Source organism: Equus caballus, chromosome 31 (assembly GCF_041296265.1).
Source record: "Equus caballus isolate H_3958 breed thoroughbred chromosome 31, TB-T2T, whole genome shotgun sequence".
Classification (NCBI taxonomy): Eukaryota; Metazoa; Chordata; class Mammalia; order Perissodactyla; family Equidae; genus Equus; species Equus caballus.
Window position 1 is genome coordinate 13,375,686 of NC_091714.1, and position 21,782 is coordinate 13,397,467.

Sequence of the window (21,782 nt, forward strand, 5' to 3'; positions counted from 1 at the left end):
AAGAATGTAAGAATGACTAGCTTGGAGAGCTGATTTACAAATCATAGAATAGGATGCCACTCACTTCTTGGTCACCACTTCAATAAGAACTAATATGATAGTGAGGTAGTCATTTCCTTGGAGATTTTTAGGAGGAAATAATGCAGAGGAATTATGGTGCCACGTAGTTGGGCTATTCATGAGTAGGAACTGTAAACAGGAACATTTTCTGTGAGAGAAATAGCATCTTGGTTTAGGTTGCCCAGAAACAGACCCTGAGAAGAGGATTTGGTTGCAAGTAGTTTGTTTGGAAAGTGACACCATAAATACTAGAAAGGGAATGGGGAAGTGAGAAAGGATGGAGAATTTGCTAACAAAGCTCTCCTTAGCAAGTGAGTTACTGTGGGTAACTGAAGCTTGATTCTGCTGGGGAATTCTGAGAGCCTGTGAAAAACATGTACCTCTGAGTTTTCCTCCCAAGGGGCAGAGGAGCTGGGATATTTATCCACCAAGTCCCATTGGTCATTGCTTGAGGACTCATCTTGGGACCACTGCTTCCTGAGCACCCCTGCACAGGTGGAGAAGTAGAATCTAGCAGTCAGAAAATCCCTCCCACAAAGAGATGCAGGAGCTGTCAGTGAGAAGTCTGGCTAGCATGTCCTGGGTGGTTAGGACGAGAGGATGTGGCTGGGTCATCAACAGCATCTTCTACAAGTGGTCTGGTTCTTTCAGAGTCGTTTTTCTCTTCCTCTTGGAGCCTCAGCAACCTCAGAACCATCATGATTATCACGATCAACACCTTCAGTCCATTTTTCTAATTAATGACAGGAATCTGTGGATTATGTAGAAAATTGGGCTTTTCTGTTTAATAGTCAAAAACATTTGCTAAATGTTTTCTGTGTAGAGAGTATCTTTTTCTAGGCATTAATAGGAAGGAAGTCTCTTTGGATCAAATTCTCATTATATTTGTAGGGTCATGTTAGATAAACACAATGCAACAATGTTTTAATAAAAACATACACTAGATAATGTATGATGGATATAGCGAGCCTGCTAGCATTGTTGTTCTCCAAAGAACTTAAAATATTTCTTACAATCATTAATCTGACGCAAAGAAGACAGGGAGAGCTGAGACAGAGAACCAGCTGTTCGGAGGGCTCAGCTGACAACGGACAGAGTGAAAAACTTATTTTGCTTCACCTTCGTCTTTCTGGGTCATTTTTTCTCTTTGGTTTTCTGTCCATTCCTTTTCCCGATTCTTATCATTAATTCCTAGAAATTAATAATAATAAAATCTTAAATTTTGTATAGCTTTAACAATTTTACAGTGTTACATACATCTGTGTTAACTCTGGATGCATCTGCTTTTTCGCTGTGTGAACACTGACTCGAGAGGTTAAGTGCTCTGTTTAAGATTACACAGTAAGAAGCTTGCGTCAAATCTTCTGATTCCAAATCCAGCATTCTTTCTCCTGTGCCATCTACCAACTGCAGATTCTCTTCTCCTTTTTAGCTCCTGCTTGAGACTGAAGAAGTTATTACTTTTTTATTATAATTTAACTGACTTCCAAGTTCTGATCTGGGTTCTGGCACTTTAATAATACCATATAACTTTCCTACTTTATAACGCCCATCCAATTCAGTGTCTAGGTTAAAAACCCATCAGTTTCGTAAATTCTGGCACTTGGATGTGATTAATTTTCCTCTAAAGGCTAAAATGGTATACCTCCATGGTCCATGCTTAGCACTCAATAAATGTTGGCTATTGTTAGATGTTACTCAAGATCATTATATTTCTTAAAAAGATCTCAGGGGGGCTGGCCCCATGGCTGAGTGGTTAAAAAGTTCCACATGCTCCACTTTTGCAGTCTGGGTTTACAGGTTCAGATCCTGGGTGTAGACCTATTCCACTCCTCAGCCATGCTGTGGAGGCATCCCACATACAAAGCAGAGGAAGTTTGGCACAGGTGTTAGCTCATGGCTAATCTTCCTCAAGCAAAAAAAAAAAAATAAAGAGGAGAATTGTCAACACATGCTAGCTCAGGGCAAATCTTCCTCACAAAGAAAAAAAAGAACTTGTTTCTTAATCATAATTTACAAAACATTAAATATAACATTAAAAAAAACCAATTTCAGGCATTCTCACTGCCAGGCCTGCTTCTGATTTCTAGAAGAAAAATCAAAACAAAACAAAAAATCATTTTTTCTTGCTTCCCTTGCGATGCTGTCACAGCCCAGTGCTCAGCTCTCTGCCTGCAGGCTAGGTAATATTTGCAGAATGTACATCACCTTAGTATGTGATCTTCAAATTTCCTTTTCTGGAAGGAAGAGAGAGAAGAGTTTTTATTAGAACAAAAGAATGTCACGGACTCTGATAAGTGGAGAAAAGGAGGGAACCTTTAGATTCCGTGCAATTTTTTGAGGGGAAAGAGTGGAGAAAAGCTACTAAAACTATCTAAAAATAATAGTAGCAATGTCACTAGTAAAAGTCCTTAGCCTATATTCTGCTAACCGTGTATAATCAAAATTCTGTGTTCTCAGATCTCTTAGAGTAATTATTATTCATGTGGGGTTGTGTCACCCTGTTTATAGACAGGTTCATTTGTTTCTATTTGTTTTTGATTTTAGGAATTGCTTCTTTCTTTTGTTTTTTTGTTAATATAAATCACTTACCCAATTCTTAGCAATTCTAAGGTGCCTCTTGATTTCAGAATTATTGAAGTATAAAAAATCAAGTTTCTTAGAATCAAGGAAACATGGTTCCACTGAGAATAGAGAGATAATTATACTTTTTATTTCTAACTGTAAAATACATAGTAATTTCCTATGTTCTGCTTCCTTTGATTTTGGTTTGGTCTTCTTTGATCTATTAGCATCTGGAATGTATCTATCGCTCTTATTTTTCTAGGTCTGCCCATCTGCCTTTCTGACATGTATAGACACTCGAGTAATTTTGTCTGTTTTGCAAGGTGTTTATAGTAGAAATAAGCCAAACTTTACTGATGGCAATGAACACTTATTTTTGCATTTAAATATTAAAATTTAATGTCTTATTTGAATTAATTTTTAAAAATATGTATGATATGGCAAATTCTATATAAGATATTTTTGTCTCTAAAATTCCTGTAGTCCAAAATTGAAGCCATAGTTAAGCTTAAACCAAAGAATATGAGAAACGTTAAACCAATTTTGCATCTAAAGTTTGAACAAATCAGATAGAGCCATCAACTGGGTCACCGGAGTTGTCACATTTTAGCTTCTTTCAAGTCCTGCTGATAGCCAGACAGGAGGAATTTCATTTGGTTTTTTATTCCCCAAACTTTTCCTGCATCTCGTGTTTTTAAAAAGAGCTTTATTGAAATATATTTTATGTATCATAAAATTCATCTTATTTAAATTTACAATTCAGCGATTTTTGGTAAATTTACTGAGTGATGAAGCCATCATAATAAATTAGTTTTAAATCTTTTTCATCAAATCAATAACATTATGTTCATGTGCAGTTAATCTCCACTCCCACTCCTAACTCCAGGAAACCACTATTCTATTTTCTGTCTCCGTAGATTTTCCTTTTCTCTACATTTCATATAAAGGAAACATATAGTAATATGTGGTTTCCTGTGTCTGGCTTTCACTGAGCATAATGTTTTCAAAGTTTATCCATGTTTTAGCATGTGTCAATAGTTCACTAAAAATATTCCATTGTATGACTACACCACACTAATTATTTTTTTGTTGATGGATATTTAGATTTTATCCAATTTTTGGCTATTATGAATAATGCTGCTATAAATATTTGCATGCAAATCTTGGCACGCGCATATGCTTTCATTTCTCTTGGGTAAATACCCAAGAGGAGTGGAATTGCTGGATTCTATGGTAATCATATGTTTATCTTTTTTAGAAACTGCCAAACTGTTTTCCAAAGTGGCTCCTGCATTTCATTTTAGCACTTTCTTTATTGTCAGAGGAGAAATACAATGTTCCTGTCATTCATTCCATCCATAAAGCTCATTTCTTTATTTCACATGTACTGAACAACTACCTTGTTCCAAGTATTAATGATATAACTATAAATCACAAAATTATTTCCTTCCGGGTCCTCACAGTCTATTGGAGAAACAGAGAAATAACCAGAGAACTAAATACAGTAAGAGAAGTGTGTAAGTGAAGCCCACCACTGGTGCTTGGGCATGAAGAGGACGGCAGCTATTTCAGGCTCACAGGAGCAGGGGAGAAGTTTTGGAGAAGGTCACACCTAAGTTGATTCCTGGAGATGTGTCTAGGGAAGTGAGGTAGGAAGGGCATTGTAAGCCTAGGAGCAGAAGGCAACCTGCCCTGCTTGCAGTCTGAACCTCTTTACCCTGATCAACTTTACTTGTTTCCATAGGAATTATTGCCCACAATATGCGATGTAATTTATGGGTTCCTATATTGAGCTATTGTCTCTTTTCCGCGTGAGAGAAGAGCTCTCTGTCTGTTTTGTCCACTGATATATCCCAAACATCTGACACAGTGCCTGACACAAAGCGGGTTCTCAATAAATATGCATTGAATAAATGAATGTGTAACACTGACAGCTTGGATAAAAATGTGTATTTAATGCTGCCTAAGAAAGCAACTGCAGAGGAGGCTCCATTGAGATTAACAAAATCAGAGTTTCTGGGACAAGTGGATGCACTGATATGTGAGGAGTCGTTGACTCCTTTTGAACTTCATATCACAAAGGGACAAACATTGTCTGTCTTCACATTTAAGGCTAGACTTGGGAAGACAACTTTGGCACAATGGCCAAAGGATGGTTTGATATTTTTGGCAAGAAAACAGGACTTTTATTACATTAGGATACAGAGGGAAAATTGCAGGCACGAATGCAGAACTTTCAAGTAATTCTTCAGAAAGTTAGGAATTATTGAAGAGGAAGGATATTATTTGAGAAAGTTATTTTAGTTAATGTAATAAGGAACAAGGGATCTGAGGGAGGAGGAGGAGGAAAAAGAGGAAGAGGAGGAAACTGTCAATCCCTTAGGATTTCCCACCGTGATTGTCATTTTTGAGGCATTTTTGCAAGTCAAATAAGCAAAGACAGTTTTTGACACAGTTATCTGTGATTTTGAATACAGTGTGAATGTCTTCAGTACAGAGAAAAAATGGCCTTGCTGTAAAGGAAAGATTTACTGGGGCAAACACTAACATAGCTTTTACTCAAATTTATTTAGGCTCTTAGTGGAAGGAAACTCAGCCATTTCATTATGCAGAAAAGGAATCAACCCAGATGAAGATTTACAACTTCTCTCTTACATATATTTATGTTTCATTTTTTGTTGATTGACTTCTATATTGTTATCATTTAAGATAAGCTCTTTGTACTGAAAATAGATTGTCTAGAGACTAATAATGCTATAAATTGAGTGTCAATTCTGATTTAGATTAATGAAAGTATTGTTTTTTCTTTATTTGTTTATTTTTGGTTAAGTAAGGGGTAGGGACGTTGGAGGAGATGAAACTAATTAATCAGGGCTTGATTGTGAAGGGCATTTTATGCTCTGCTAAGACGCTTAAACTTATCTAAGAGCAATTGGGAACCATACAAGATTTTAATGAAAGAGGTGACGTGAAGAATATTCATGGAGTAAAGATTTGCTATGATGTGATTTGGACGCTAAATTGGAGGAAAGGACAGAATTAGAGGAGGGAGAATGGTTTAGGAGACTTTTGCAGTAATTCAGGTGAGTTAGTGGTGGTCTGTAGGAGCGGTAGGTAATGGACGGATTGAAGAGCTGGGATAGAGGCAGGAACGATACAACTTAGTCAATTACTTGCGTGGATGCTGAGAAAGAAATTGAAGAGTCAAAGGTGTCTCCCACATTTCTGTTTTTGAGAACTGGACAGAAAGTGATCTCATTCATGGAAGTAGAGAACACAGAAGAAAGAGGAGCAGGCATTTTACGGAGTAAGGTGATGAGCTTGGTTTTGGATTTGTCACTCTTGGGGAGTGTCTTAGTCGGTTTGTGCTGCTATAACAAAATACCATAGATCAGGTGGCTTAAACAACAAACATTATTCCTCACAGTGCTGGAGGCTAAGAAGTCTAAGATCAAGGTGCTGGAAGATTCCATGTCTGGTGAGGGTCTTTTTTCTGGCTTGCAGACAGCTGTTTTCTTTCTGTATCCTTACATGGAGGGAAGTGGTCAAGGGGCTCTTGTCTCTTTCTCTTCTTATGACTTACGTAGTCTATGTTCTTTATATACTTCACATTCTCTTTGAGATAGGATTTGTGAAACTACTGTCCAGTAATTAAATAGCCTATCAAGAGATAGATAAATTGAATAAAAAAATAATAGACATATAATTTTTTTAAGAAGAAAGTGCCCTTTAGAATTGAGTTTTGAATCTTTATAAGAAGAAAGCATTTCAAGTTAGGAGTTTGGATAAATTGACCCATGTAGGAAGAGAAGATGGGATAGGCAGAGGGTTGGATGTTTCATAGTTTAATTTTTCTGAAAAGAAGAGTGCAAGTTGTACTCTAGTTGGTGATAAAGGAAAGAGACACAGAATAATGAAGTGAACTAAGAGCACTCCTGGCGCTAATTTAATAGCTAGCTGACTTTTAAAATTAAGATTGTATTTTCAAAATCAACTTTTACTCATCTTCCAATAACCACTGACTCATTTGTGCTTAATATTGTGGATTGTATTTCTCCACTCAGAGACACCCCTGTAGACGGAAGAAGATTTGAGTTCCATCTGTGATAAGCAATCTAGCCTTTTTGTGGTTCAATTAAATTTTATCCATAAAATAAAGATTAACAAATTCTTAGAGAGGTGGAAAAATGACTATGTTTCCTATGAAATATTTCGTGTTTAAATTGGCATTCATGTTTTCTCCTCAAAACGTATGTCATTTTCTTCTGCATTCTTTCCTTTGTAGAAAGAACTCCTAGAAACTGATTATGGCACTGAGATTTTCCAAGATATGATTCTGTGATTTAATCCCAAGGAACTGCCTACAGACTTGGCAGAGGAAATAATGTTTGTTGAGTGTCTAAGTGTTTTGTTTATCTGAGCTTGCTTAAGTCTTATAACAACCAATAAGTGGTGGATCCATGATATTAGTCTTGATTTGCTAACTCCAAAGTCAGTTTGCTAACTCCAAAATCAGGTCTCTGTCCACCATATATTAAAATGTTAAGTAGGTTGCGTCTTATGTGCTTGTGGCTTACTGCAGTATTAGGGTGAGAAGGATGCTGAAAATGCCTGTGGGCTCAGGAGGAAGTTGAGCTCCGATGGGTTAGCTTTGATGTTTTCCAGAAAGCCGGGGATGGGGGCTGGGGGGCAGGTCCCAAGCATGCCATATGTTGGCCATCCCTACGGTGTAGTCATGTTACTTTTCATGGAAAGATGGATGGGAAGTCCAATGCTGATTCAGAGAGGTATCTTGATTCTCTTTCATTTTATCTGTACTATTTCTATTCAATGTATATGATCTGAGTAAACTAACTGCTAGGATTGATGCATTTATTCATATTTGTGGTATGTATTTGTTTCAGGCAGAGAAGGCTGATGGATTTGTCAACCTGCCTGATTTCACTGTGGAGAGAGCATCTGAATGCAAGAAAAAGCAGTAAGTTGTCTAGCATTTTCCACAAAACTCTGAGCTAGGATAATATTCCTTCATAATGTTCCTTGAGTGATGTGGAGATCTGAAAGTTAGTGAAGATGACACTCAAATGTCTGAGAATTTTGGGCATTATGGGTTGGCACCCTAAACAGTAATAGAAGCTTTTAACCTTTTTTTTCTGGGATTTCAGTTTATGGAGCAGATGGACTTAAAAACCCCATGGAGCCTTGGCATGGCATGTTGTTTACGACTGTGTCTGCAATAGAAAGAAAAACAAGTTCCCATCCAGGATTGGCAGGGAGGTCAAATGTCAGGAGTTTGTCCTTTAAAGAGGATGACTAGTTAAATAAGATTCGCCAGAGATGCAGATATGCCAGCAAGCCCAGTTTCTTTTTCTTAGTTCATAGAATTGTCAGTAGCACCCTTGAAATTGGATCCTCTGAGATGTCTTAGACTTGGGGATTATGTCTCAATATAATTTAAGTCCAAAGGATTTGAGAACTGACAGGAACCGAAAAAGTCACCAGCCCATGGTCCTCATTTTATTGAGAAAGGAGTAGCCTGGAGAGTCTAGACTTGCCTTGAACTCGCAGGAGAGCTGGCTCCAGACTGGCTATCCAGACTCCCAGTCAAGAAGTCTTCCCGTCATAGCATCCAGCTGCATTTTGCATACGTGTCCTCTTCACCTTGACCTTTTTCTTTCCTCTACATCTGACATCTTTTCTTCTTTTATCAGAAAGGTGCATTTCCCTATTGACCTATGTTACTGGAAGCAGCAATTGGTTAGCTTCCTCTTAAAAAGATGAATAAACTCGTGTTATCTTTTAAGTCTTTGCCACGCTGGTGTAGCTGCACATATCCAATAACACATGAGGTTGTGTAGATTCTTGTGGTTTTGACCAAACTGGTTATTTACAAAAACCCTGTCCTGTGCTGCGGGACTTCTGATCTAAATGGTAAAGGGGAAACACTTCATTATCTTCAATGTATTATATCCTTATACTAAAAATATATATTACACAATATATTTTTACTAATAGAGGGAGGCTTTGATAAGGTTTTGGTGTGTTATCACAGTGTAAAAATTCTATACTTGGTTATTTTCCTGTAAATAAAATTTTTGTGTACAGTCACAAGTCGCTTAGTGATGGGAACAGGTTCTGAGAAATGTGTTGTTAGGTGATTTCATCATTGTGCAAATGTCATAGAGTGCACTCACACAAACCTTGATGGTATAGCCTACTACACATCTAGGCTGTATGGCACTAATCTAATGAGATCACCATCTTATATGCAGTCTGTCATTGAAGGAAACATCATTATGTGGCACATGACCGTATATTTGATTGAATTTGAATAAATACTTTGCTTAACGGAGTTGATCTGAGTATTTTGAAATGACACCTCTATCAGGCTAAATTTTCATTTGTCTTTTTATAGTAAATCAGTTAGCAATTGAAAATAAAAGAATATGCCCACATGTTTTAAAAAGAAACCATTGATCAGCCATGACTCAGTCTTGTTCTGGATGTCCCGATGTGATAAACTAACCTTTCGCTCTCTACATGAAATAGAGATTCAATAACAGGTATTTAATGTAACTAAATTATTTTTTTTAATTTACAAAGAAAGCAGATGAACTTACCATACTTATATTTGACTGATTTACTTTCAAACCACCGATGATTTCAAACACTAATTTCTTATGTGTCTATGCTTTTCCCCCTTCAAGCGCTTTTAAGATCAGCCATCCACAGATCAAGACCTTTTATTTTGCAGCTGAGAATACCCAGGAAATGAGTATGTAAGTAGAGAAAAATCGCTAATTTCAATCTTTATGGGCATACGCTTACTTTGGTCAGGCGTTCAAATTTTAAGCATATGTTTGTATCAATTATTGCTTTATTTATTTCTGCTGCTTTAAGGGTTAATCTCTTTGGCAGTTATAAAGTCTTCTTGCTTTCTTCTCCAGGATTTGGAAGTGTTTTGGAGAACCACACATATCAAAATGGCTATTTTAGGAAGAAGTAGTAAGATTCTTCTGAGGGAATCACTAAGTTGAGAAAGGAATAGACAGAAGTAATTATAGGAAAATGTTAAAATGAGGATCAGCATCACAGGAAGAAGGGCTTGAAAGTATTATGTAACCGATCTCACGGGTTTCAGAATTCTATATGAAAAGTATATCTGTGGCGCTTGCGTGCTATGATTATCATTATGATTCGTGTGCTTGTCGCCTCTCCATGTTCTATCCCAAACATTTTGCAAAATGTCTTAGCTCAGAGCACCTCTAACAGAAAATTTTACCTCCCTGCCTCCCTTTCCCTCTTACCCTGTTTAAATGAGTGGAATATATGTGTAGAGTACTACCCACCCTACTCCATCCATACTGGTTTAGATTATGGGATGATATCAATGGCTGTTATTTGAATGAGGCTATGTACTGAGATGCTTGAGGCATCAAAGGGCCTTCTATTTAATTTAAGCCTGATGCTTAGAATTCTCAGTCTCTTATAGCCTTACATTAACTAATTAAAAATATGTCTATGGAACACCTGCTATGTGCCCCATTGTAGCGGATCCTGGGCAATAGAAATAAAGAATTAAAGAATTTAGACATAATTCCCCCAATCACAGAGTTTGTCTAAGCTTAATCTATTTTATTATTTATTTTATTAAATTATTTTATCTATTTTTTCCTCATCTATCTGCCCTGTATAATTTCTCTTTGCCCTCTCGCTGTAGAAACTTAAAGAAAAAAGAAGCTGCTTTTCACCAAACATGCGTGAGCATGAGTGCCCACACACGTGTGTGCACACACTCGCACACGTGCACACACACACACGCAACTTCTTACAGGACATTCCATCAGCAGCCCCATTGAGGTAGAGGCATCCTCATCTGTTCCCTACATGATCTCCCTACTGCAATCCTTCAGATGAGGGCGGAATGACTCTTTCCCCAGAAAGTTGGGAAACCCTGTGTTAGAAATACCAAGGCAAGGAATCAACAATCGAGCCTTCCAAACAAGTCTTTTATTTACTTGGACAAAGAGAAGTTGAGTCTACCCTCTTTCTGATTTTAGCTTTTCCCCCCGTCTTTCTCAAGCATCTGGAGAGGATATTAAACTTCACAGACAAAGCTCTTTATTTCTCTTTTTATTTGCATTGGTAACTCTAAATCCTATCAATTAGGAAGCCCTAGGTATATAAGAGGAATGTGCAAGGCTTAATGTCCTGCCCAGCAGTACCTGAAGTTCTACCATAGTGAGGATAGTGAGGGTCCTTTCTGGTCTTTTGGGGGTTTTTTTTGTTTGTTTCGTTTTGTTTTTTGAGGAAGATTAGCCCTGAGCTAACTGCTGCCAATCCTCCTCTTTTTTGCTGAGGAAGACTGGCCCTGAGCTAACATTCATGCCCATCTTCCTCTACTTTATGTGTGGGACGCCTACCACAGCATGGCGTGCCAAGCGGTGCCGTGTCTGCACCCGGGAGCCGAATTGGCAAACTCAGGGCCGCTGAAGTGGAACGTGCTCACTTACCGCTGCACCACTGGGCTGGCCCCTCCTTTCTGGTCTTTACTGGCCGTGAAACAATGTGGCTTCTGTCCCCTCTGACCCCCTGCTGTCCCTGGCTTCTCTCAAATAATGTCTTGTATCTCCAGCATCCTTCCTGTCTGCATACATCCTTCCTACCTGTCCTGTGGCTGCTTCTTTCAAAGCAGTTCTGTCCCCTCCTATAAGGGGAGAGTGAGACCCAATTTACCAGAGAAACAATTACTGCTAAGTGTTTTGTTACCCAATGAGGTTTTTTCTCCACCTACACAGTAAAATGCATTTTTAAACCAGTACAAGTGTGAGACGCTTACAAGGTTATCTGAATCTGTTACACTTCAGGCAGATCTGCTCTCTAAATTGCATATCTGAGTTATTTAGCTCCCTGAATACCCACTTCTCCAGTTTTTTGGTTTTGTCCATTTATCTTCAGTTTTCATCTTCTCCCTTTGCAGAGATCTAATGGCAAGTACAGCGGCATAAGGATAGCTATATATATGATATATACACTGCCCAGTTGGCTGTGAGAGGATTTCCTAGTTATCAAAGTGAAGATCTCATTGCCCATTTATGCTGTGAAGACCTACTAATTTTACTTGAAATTATGTTAGTATTTTGTTTACCTTTCCAGCTTAAAAACAACATGTAAATTGAAATTTGAGCCTAAGTATTCTTGACCCTATAGTTTTGAACCTCTCAGTGTCCTTGATATGCTTAAAAATTGTCCATCTGGCCACTCATAGGTAAATGGCCCACATTGCCTGTGCCTGCATGTATCATAATTTCTTTTGTTTATAATATTGTTATTAAGTTTTATTATTCTGAAGGTGATTTTTCGGATAGCCAATAATGCAGAATCTCTTTGGGCCCCAGCTTAACTTCTGCTTTCTCCCACAAGATTATGAAGATGATATTTAGAGATTTGTTCTCCAATAGCACCTGAAGAGCTTCCTTTCTTACTGATGTGGCCTCTTTAAGCCAGCAAATGACGTAGCTGGGTATTTCTTAGCGAGATGCAGCATTGCTGGGGACGGAGGGGGTGGCATTTGGAGTGGCGAGTCCCGTTTTAGAAGTTCGCCTCCTTGGGGAACTGCATTTTTGGGTGGTGACATTTCTCTCAGAGACGATGAAGGGAAAGGTAATTAAGTTTAATAGAAATGCAGTGTGTTCTGTAGGGACCCTCAGTTTAAAAGTACAGGGGTAAGTAATTAAGGGTAATGCAAGAGACGGTTTCTAAACAAAGACTGGAGGTAGCTGCCTTCTCGCTGTGGGAAGAGGGTTCTTGTTCGGTACATCAATTTCTTATCACTTGTGCTTCTCCAACACACACATTCTCGTGGACTGAATATACAACAAACTCCCAGGAAACATCTGTCATCTCTTTTATGTAAATATAAGTCTTTTTGTGCATCCACCTATTTAGCCACAAATAGAAATATTTTTACTGCCTTGATGTTTTAAAAAAATTCTTAGCAAAGGAGGTACTCTAAGCCAGTGGGTTCTAGAAGGAAAACAGTCAAACAAGATTATAAACAATCACCAGTTTTTCAGACAAGTGTCTAATGGTAGCAAGAGGAATCATTTCTTTATTGCCAATATTCTTCTGTTTTGCTTCATTTCTGTGTTTACATGTTCTGGAAAGGAACTTAGAAATGCCTTTTCTTGTTTCAAGCATTTTCAATTCAAAACTATTTTTTGTCTTGATTTATTTAAAAAAAAATTGTTGGGGCTGGCCCTGTGGCATAATGGTGAAGTTTGCGCGCTCTGCTTTGGCACCCTGGGGTTTTTGGATTCGGATCCTGGGCATGGACCTACACACTGCTCATTAAGCCATGCTGTGGCAGCTTCCTGCATGCAAAATAGAGGAAGATTGGCACAGATGTTGGCTCAGGGCCAATCTTCCTCACTCACACACACACACGAAAGTGAATCATTAAATTCATTATGCTTTGCCTGATTGATTTTTTAATTTTTTTAAATGTTTCTTTTAGTTAAGTAATACATAAAATGTGTTCTTGTAAAAAAATCATGTAATACAGAAGTATGTAAAGTGAAAACCTTCCCAGACCCCTAACTTCACCTTCCAGATCAACTTCTCTCCCTAGGATTCACCACTTTTAACGGTATGATGTACAGTCACGCATCGCTTAACAACAGGGTTGCATTCTGAGAAATGTGTCATTAGGCAATTGCATTGTTGTGTGAACATCAGAGAGTGTACTTACACAGTCCTAGATGGTATAGCCTACTACACACCTAGGCTCTATGGTGCTAATCTTATGGGACTACCATAAGATTATGTGGATATGTGGTCCATCGTTGACTGAAACATCATTGTGCAGCACATGACTGCATATCCTTCCTGACACTTTTCTTTTCATACCAATTCGTGCACGTATACAAATATATAGTTTTAAAAGTATGTTGAACCAGGCTAAACATAAGTTTTTGTACTTGCTTTTTTTTCACTTAACAGTACGTGCGAGTTTTTCCAGGTCATTACAAGGCCCCCCCATCTCAGTCCTTTTATTGGCTTCATTATAACATGGTTCTGATGAATCAGTACCATATTTTATCCATTTTTCTATTAATGGGAAATTCTATTGTTTCAGTGTTATTTTCTTTTTGCCATTGCAAGCCTTGTTGAATTAACATTTTCCACATTTATTTGTGTACATGAAGGTGTGTTTTTGTAAGGTAGATATTTATAATTAGAATTGTTGGGTAGTGGGAATAGATATTTATATTTTGAATAGTGTCAACAAATTGCCTGCTTAAAATTGGCCATATCAATTTTCATCAACCAACAAAGAATGAGAATATTTCTTCCAAAAGTCTAGAAATCAGTGATATTTTAAATTTTTGCCAATCTAATGGTGAAAAATATTTTCTTGTGTTTGGATATGCATTTCCAAAAACACTCTTGAGGCTGAGAATTTTTTTCAATACATTTATCAGCCATTTGTATTTTTTCTGTGAGTTACTGTTTCTTTGATTTGTTTATTATTCTATTGGGTCTTGATGATCATCTTCTGGTTCCTATGACATGACCTGAGTTCAGGTAATTGTCTAGTTTTAAGTGGCCTCAGAGAGCTTATGTTTATCACAGTGCTGAAAGAGACTTCTTAAATGAGGCTGGAGCTCATCGTCCTTCTTGTAGAAAGTCCTATTCTACTTATTTTCAAAAATAAAATTTATCATTTATTTCCTGTTAAAAAATAATAGATAAAGCAAGACCATGGCAGGTGAGAGTTGGGTAGCGATTCCTAATTTGTTGACAGTTGTAGATTTGGGAATGTGCAATATTTATGACATGGTGGGAGTATACCATGCAGTGTGGTTCATGGGGCGTTACAGAACTAGAAGCAATGAAAAGTATAAGTGAATCAATAAGTGCATAGTGCTATTATTATTATTTTGTTGGTATTGGTTGACTCAGGCCACTATGGAGTGCTCTGGTTTCTCAAAAAAAAAAAAAAAAAAGAAGATGAATACACAATATGGAATATTTTTAAAAAATACAGAAAACTGGAAAGAAGTAGGAAATAAATCACTTAGATTACCAGTGCTCTGAAATGTTTCCCCTTTAAATAGAACATTATGTATCTAGAAGCATATGAAATAGACACATTTTGTGTCTTCTAAAAACTTGTTTCATAAAATATGTTCCTAACTAAACCCTTGAGAAGGAATTACAGTGGCCTGAAGTTTGAGTTCCTTAAGGTTTGCCTGGTTCTATTTTTGTTATTGATGTTTAGTTGCAATTCCTTGCTAGTAAAATGATAAATCAATAGAAGACAGGACGTTGTCAATTTCTACCTTAAATAAAACTCTTCAAGGAATTAAAATTTTCCCCATCTTAGGGAAACCTGTAAAGCTCTAGCCAGATCTTGTACTGACTGATACAAAAATTTCAGCTTCAAAATGGATCATCTTTTCTTTATTTTTTTGTGAAATAAACTTGCATTCTAAGAATTATATAGACAGAACTTTAATGGTTATGTTACTAAATTCAATGATAAAAATTTTGATGGTTTCTAAAATTTTCAAATGTGCAATAACAAAACATAGATTTGTTCATGTATTTAAAATATCTAGTGAAGCTGCCCACATTAATCAACTGGATAATGGGCCACCTCATTTCTTATCTTACAAAGAATGCCTGAATGTGAAACCAGAGGTCCTGTATTTCGATAGCACAAATTTATGCAGTGGAGTTTCATAATTCCACTGACTATGGAATTATGACTTGTGCGTGTGTGTGAGGAAGATTGTCCATGAGCTATCTGTCGCTAATCTTACTCTTTTTGCTTGAGGAAGATTGTCCCTGAGCTAACATCTGTGCCAATCTCCCTCTATTTTGTATGTGGGATGCTGCCACAGCATGGCTTGATGAGCAGTGTGTAGGTCTGTGCCCAGAATCCGAACCCATGAACCCCAGGTCACCAAAGCGGAGTGCGCTAATTTAACCACTATACCACTGGGCTGGCCTCTGACTTTTCTCATTATAAAATCTGGCACAAGACCTTCCTTCAGGGTCTAGGGGGAAGGTGAATAAGTTGAGGAACAATTCTTTGGTCATTTATTTTCTATTTGAATTTTAGGTGGTTAAGCAAGCTTGGATTAGCTGTAATCCACCAGGAATCCACTACAAAGGATGAAGGTGGGTTCTATTTTAAATTTATGAAAATTTAGCAAGAGTATTACAATAGGATGAAAATACAACATCAACCTCTATGTATAGTATGGTCATAATGAAACATACTTTGGCATTTAAAATTATCTGAAAATATGTAGAGACAGACGTATTCACACAGACTCACCAACACGGAATAGAGCTTCCCATGCTAGCTAAGAATGCTTTTCACACTTCACCCACACATTAGCAGCTGTAGGCTTCACTGACATCTCAAATAATTGCCAATGCAAATGTTTTCTTGTTCCATTTACCAAATTCTTACTCATAGACATGATCTTGTCATGATCTAGACAGATAACTTTCATCCCACTATTTCCTCTCTGGTATTTTAATATTTCCACCAGGTGTGCACTGAGACTAATTACTCTAAGTTTGTACTAGAAACCTGAATGTCAGATTGGGACACAGGCCATATTTTTATCTCAGTCTGTAGCTTTTAGAGTTCAAAAACTACAAGAGTCTAATTCTTCTTACTGATGCAATTACTCCTCAGTATTGAGAAGAAGGAGTCTTTTCATGTCAGGAGTCATAGAGCTGAGATACTATTTCTGAAAAGCTCAGACCACATAAAACTCGAGAATTGGAAGTAGGGAGTTAGGTCTTTGGATAATAAAATCATAAAATCTTGAGTTCAGAAGTGGGAAAGTTGCAATTTGATTTAAAAAAATAAAGAAGTACAATGCAATACGGTGAAACCAGTCTCCTAATCATCTCTTTGATCCTCTTTTCCATAAAATGAATACTCATTGTATATTTGAAGCACATTTATAGATTGTGAAGGAAAAAAATACAGAAAATCCTTCTTCTCCTGGTATGTAAGGCCTTCCATGATATGGCCTGAAGCAACCTTTCAGCTTCATTTTCCACCATATCCTTTAGGGGACTCCATACACTTGGCTCAGCCTGCGTCCGGGGTCTGGTTCTCCCATTCCTCTGTGTGCACCATTGATGGTTTACTTAGCCTGCTGTTTTCAGCTCATTATAATTCCTATGATTAAAATTAATCACTACTGATTTTATGCTCCCTAAGTATATGACTCACACCTCTTTTGAGGAATTATTTTGTTTTCCCTGAGCTACAGTTAGTCCTCTTCCCGCACATTGAACAGAAAAGCAGAAACCCCAACATGGCCAGTCATTTTTCCCTCTTATGTAATCTCCTTGCACCAGGTAGCTCACTAGATAAGTATTTTCTGAATTGGACTGGAATTGCAACAGCCAGATGGAGAAAAACCTCTGCTCATGCATTATGGAATAGGTGATAACGGCATTCAAAACTGAGGCATTTTCATTTTTCTTATAGAGTGCTACAGTGAGAGTGAGCAGGAAGATCCCGAAATAGCTGTGGAGACACCACCCCCTCCTTACTCTTCGGAGACTCTGTCTTCTTTGGTATGTGCCGATGTAGTTAGTCTGTTGGTCATCGATCGCTTGTGTGGATGTCATTCCTTCCAATTGGGTAGAAACTACCTTGACCAATAAATTCTTAGAGCAGGCTAATTTAAGGTGACTGCCAGAGAGCAAGTGCAGTTCTCAGGGTGCTGATTTTGAGCCTTCTCCATAGCAACCCACTGGTATGGCAAACTCAGTGTATTTGTGCATGACCCACAGATGTATCATGCCCTGAGGATCATGGTACTGCAAAGGGCTTCTAGGTAATAGGCCAAACTTTGCACAGATTTGTTTTATAGTGTCTATTTATACCCTACTTGTTCTCAGAAAGAATTGAAAGTGCCTTCTTAGGTGCATGCACAATAACAATTCAAAATAAATGTAAAAGGGATGAGGACAATGGCATGAAGAGAAAATGAGAGTCGGAAAGAGTGCAGGAAGCCAGGAGTGGGTTAGTGGCTAAATCTGCACATGAGATGATGCTGTATATTCACTACGAGAAGTCCAAGTTTAATTCTAAGCTTTGGAAACATCCAGTATAAGTTGAGGTTATTAATGGATGTTAAGACTATGGAGAGTGTCTTTACATTTATGTGCTCATTGGCATTATAGTGATGGCTCCTAGAAAAAGTCAAGTGAGAATCTTTGGGAAAGCTGATTTATGGTTTTTGTACCTACCATGTACGAGGATTTATGTAGGTGAATTAAATATAAAACCATTTAACCCACAAACAGCCTTGAGAAGCAGTATCATTTAGCCTGCATTTCACTGATTACTAATGAGGCCAAGTATCTTTTCATGTTTGTTTATCATTTGGCCTTTCTGTTTTGTGAAGTGTCTGTTAAGTCTTTTGAGCATATATTATTATTATTTTGGATTTATAGGATTTCTTTATTATTCTACCCATTACTACTTTGTCAGTTAAAAATGAGGCGAATCTCCTTTCCCACTTCCTGGCTTTCATTTTTTTAAACTCTGTATCATTATTTCTTTTTCTGGACACATATTCTTGATTTTAATGTGTCGGATTTACCCATCACCCCAAATAACTATGGGTTCTGGTAGGTTACAGCAACCCCTTTACTCACCAGACCTCTTCTGCCAGAATTTTCTATTTTGTGTGATGAAGCCTTCATCTTTACTTGTGTTTTGCCTAGTTCCTGGATTTCAAGTGTTAAATTAATCATTTAAATAATGACCTCTACTGTTCTCACACACTGCCAGTGGAGAATTATGGTCACTTTTATAATTTATCAGTCAAGACCAGAAATAAATATTTGTAGAATGAATATATTTATTAGAATCTCTATTAAATAGGACTAGCCAAACTTAAGAAAGATATAAATAAAGTCAAACTTTGAATATGGTAAAATTTAGACATTTTTGAACTAGACTTACACGACATCCTTTCTCAATATATTCATAGCTTTTCCTTAATGTAGTCTTTCTCGTTTGAAAAAAAATCAGTTTATGGATTTAAAAAAGCCTTTTATTTTCTCTATATCACTCAAACTTCATGATATCTCCAGACCTCAAAGTGTCTCCCAGCTTATAACAACTTTCTTATTGGATTACTCTTTATTGCTCCTAAAGAAGTCATCAACTTTATACTGAGTATGTCTTCAATAGATGTGCCTTGTTGATTTAATAGAGAAGCATATATTTTTGTTTAATTTCTGTCTCTGTCTCTGTTTTTCTCTGTCTATCTGTTTCTCCCTCTCTCCGTCTCTGTGTCTCTGTGTCTCTCTCTCTTTGTCTGTCCCTCCTATTTTATCCCACAACACAGAAGGATTCGGTGGTCCTCCCTCCTTCTCTTCCTGAAATTCCCTCTCCCTCCCACTGTCCCCTCCCCCAGTATGATTCTCGTATGATTTATTTTAGTTCTGAAGTACTGTGATTTTCAGTTTTATAGTGGCAAGCTAGTATCGCAGGTTCCTGACTCAGAGCGTTGTCCGGCATCTAGAACTCTACTTGATGAAAGGAAAAGGGAGCACATTGTCTTCCTAGATGAAGGATCACAGCTCATCTGCATTGTACAATGACAGTCTTACCTGATGTTACAGTAGAAGCTCAGGAGATGTTCGTTTCAAAACAAAGAAATGAAAGGATGCATATGAGACCAGTAAGTTAGGTCATTGCAGTGGGAGGAGTCTTTAGAATTTTCTGAGTCATCAATCAAATATTATTTCTTAAAGTTCTAGGTTGAGCATTTTTTGGAAGGCCACTAAGGCAAACATTTTTTTCTGAAGAAATACATTGGGAATAGATAAATGTTGAACAATTAGACTTTATTTTCCTTAGAAACAGAATGTGTTCCTCCTGCTCACGTATTTCCCAGGCAGATTTTGTTTTTGTTTTCTCTTGTTTCTGAAAATCAGACATGCCAGACACTTGATTAAAATAACATTTATACTTTTTATTTAAACAGATGAAATTCAAAAAACCGTGGTAACTTTTATCCAGAGCATGAATCAACTCATTGTTTTGGCTCAGTCTGGCATAGGCCAACCATATGACTGAGCTGTGTAAGCTTAAGCAAAACAAATTTTTTCCAAGTTCTTGCTTTTTTAAAAAATATCTTGGGTAGTGAGCTTTCATTTTGGGATAATGAACTCAAAAGTATAAAAATAATATTATTCTGAAAAAGTATCTCAAAAATTTTAGAATCTTGAATTAAAAATTTTAACTCAATGTCTAATCATTCTAATTGCTTTAAAGATAAGCAGTAAGACTTCAGCACTGGGCCCATTTGGACCTCTGCTTGTAATGGGCGGGATCACATTCCATAAGAGAATTAGGAACATTTCAGAGTCTTTCCTGAGTGAGCAAGAGGTTTCTGTTTCTGTTCCTTCTTCTTGAGAAGTCTTCACAGGATGGATAGTGAAAAGGACATCCATTTATTCACAGAGAAATTAGAAATGGGGAACTTTTTGACCACTTTTTTGAAAAGGCTCATAATAGGTGGGACTCCATAGTTTCCAATTTGGAAGAAGTTTTGCAGAAATCGCTAACCATGATTCCTTGAAACTCACAAAAGAGCAAAAAAGGAACTGACTTCATTCACATTTCAAACTCAATGATTTCATAAGTTGCAAAGTGATTTCAGAGCATACGGATCATTAAAAATCTGTAACATATATTTTCCCTCTAAGTTTAATTTTTAAAAAGCATTGTCTGATAACTTGATCTACGCTCATGTGCTTATTCATTCATTTGACAAATATTTGAGAGTCACTGTTGTAAATACTTGGGGCACATTAGTAAATAAAAAAGACAATGATTCATTTCTTCATGGAGCCAAACTTCTGGTTGAAGGAGACCGATAATAAATAGTCAACACAGTGAGTAAATTATCTGCTGTGTCAGTAGAAGCAGTAGGGCTGGGTGAGTAAGGAGGGATCAGGAATGATGGTGATCAGGTTATGGCAATGAATACGGTAGCCAGGACAGGCCTGAGTAAGAGCTGAGATCTGAGCAAAACTATTGAAAAGTCACATGAGAGTCAGCCAGTTGGATATTCAGGGAAGCAGTTTTCCAAGCAAAGGGAACACTTAGAGTCAAGATCTCCTTGACACATGGGTAGCAATGCAGGAAGGCCAGTTTGGCTGGAGCAGGGTGAACAAGATGAGCTTAGCAGGAAATGAGCTTGGAGGGTAGTGGTGACTGTGCTATGTAGGACCTATGGGCCAGTTAAGGACTTTGATGTTTTGAGTTACTTAGGGAGATTTGGGGAGTTTTGAGCAGAGAAGTGATGTGATCAATTTCCACTTTTAAAAGGACCGCTCAGGCTGCTGTGTGGAAGAGACCCTGGGAAGGAGGGGGTAAGCAGAGAAGCAAAGACACCTAAGGGAGGCTGTGCAATAAGCTAGGGGGAGAACTGGTGGTGATTCAGATCAGGGCACAGCCAAGAAACGGGATGGTCGGATTCTGAGCATAGCTGGAAGGGAGACCAGCCAATAGGCGGATCAGATATGAGAGAAACTGAGAAGATAAATATTTATAATCCCAGTTTCAAGCTGCTCATGCAGATTATTTTTACATGGCAGTCCTCCTATTTTGATGCTTTTCAGAAGTACAATTCATTTATATACAAAGGATAAAAAACATCAGCTAAAGCAAACCAAAGAAGCAGTAAATAAAACAAACCCTGCGAACTGTGGCCCAGTGGCCAGCGGCAGAGGAGGAAGTCAAAGATTAAACAGAAAGGGTAGAACCAATTTTAGAAATCCAAATTTAATCTCAGCAGCATGGATCTTGCCCAATTGTTTACTAAAAGTCACTTGACCTTTCAATATGTACTATACAAAACAATAGAAACAATTGCAAGTGAGATAGCTGCATGCAAAATTACTGGTGACTACGTGTACAAGGAGAAGATAGAAAAATTCAGTCTCCCTCCTCATAAACTCTATGGTTGAGCATTTAACTAATTTTAAGACTTTTCTGAAATTAATTTTTACATCTTTGCCTCTTGCTTTAACAGTTCGTCTTTTCAGCCTACTGCTCTGGCAGTCCATCACAAGACGCGGAGCTATCTCTC

General features: G+C 37.6%; 1 protein-coding gene across 8 annotated transcripts in view; it reads left to right on the forward strand.

Moving 5' to 3' along the window:
- The window catches only part of IPCEF1 (interaction protein for cytohesin exchange factors 1), a 171,897-nt gene that overhangs the window by 113,686 nt on the left and 36,429 nt on the right, over positions 1-21,782 (forward strand). For all 8 annotated transcript variants that reach the window (XM_005608172.4, XM_023632939.2, XM_005608171.4 and 5 more), the window contains 4 exons: positions 7,530-7,603; positions 9,333-9,404; positions 15,755-15,813; positions 17,153-17,241. In XM_005608172.4, the coding sequence (XP_005608229.1) occupies positions 7,530-7,603; positions 9,333-9,404; positions 15,755-15,813; positions 17,153-17,241 (294 nt within the window). The remainder of the gene's footprint in view (positions 1-7,529; positions 7,604-9,332; positions 9,405-15,754; positions 15,814-17,152; positions 17,242-21,782) is intronic.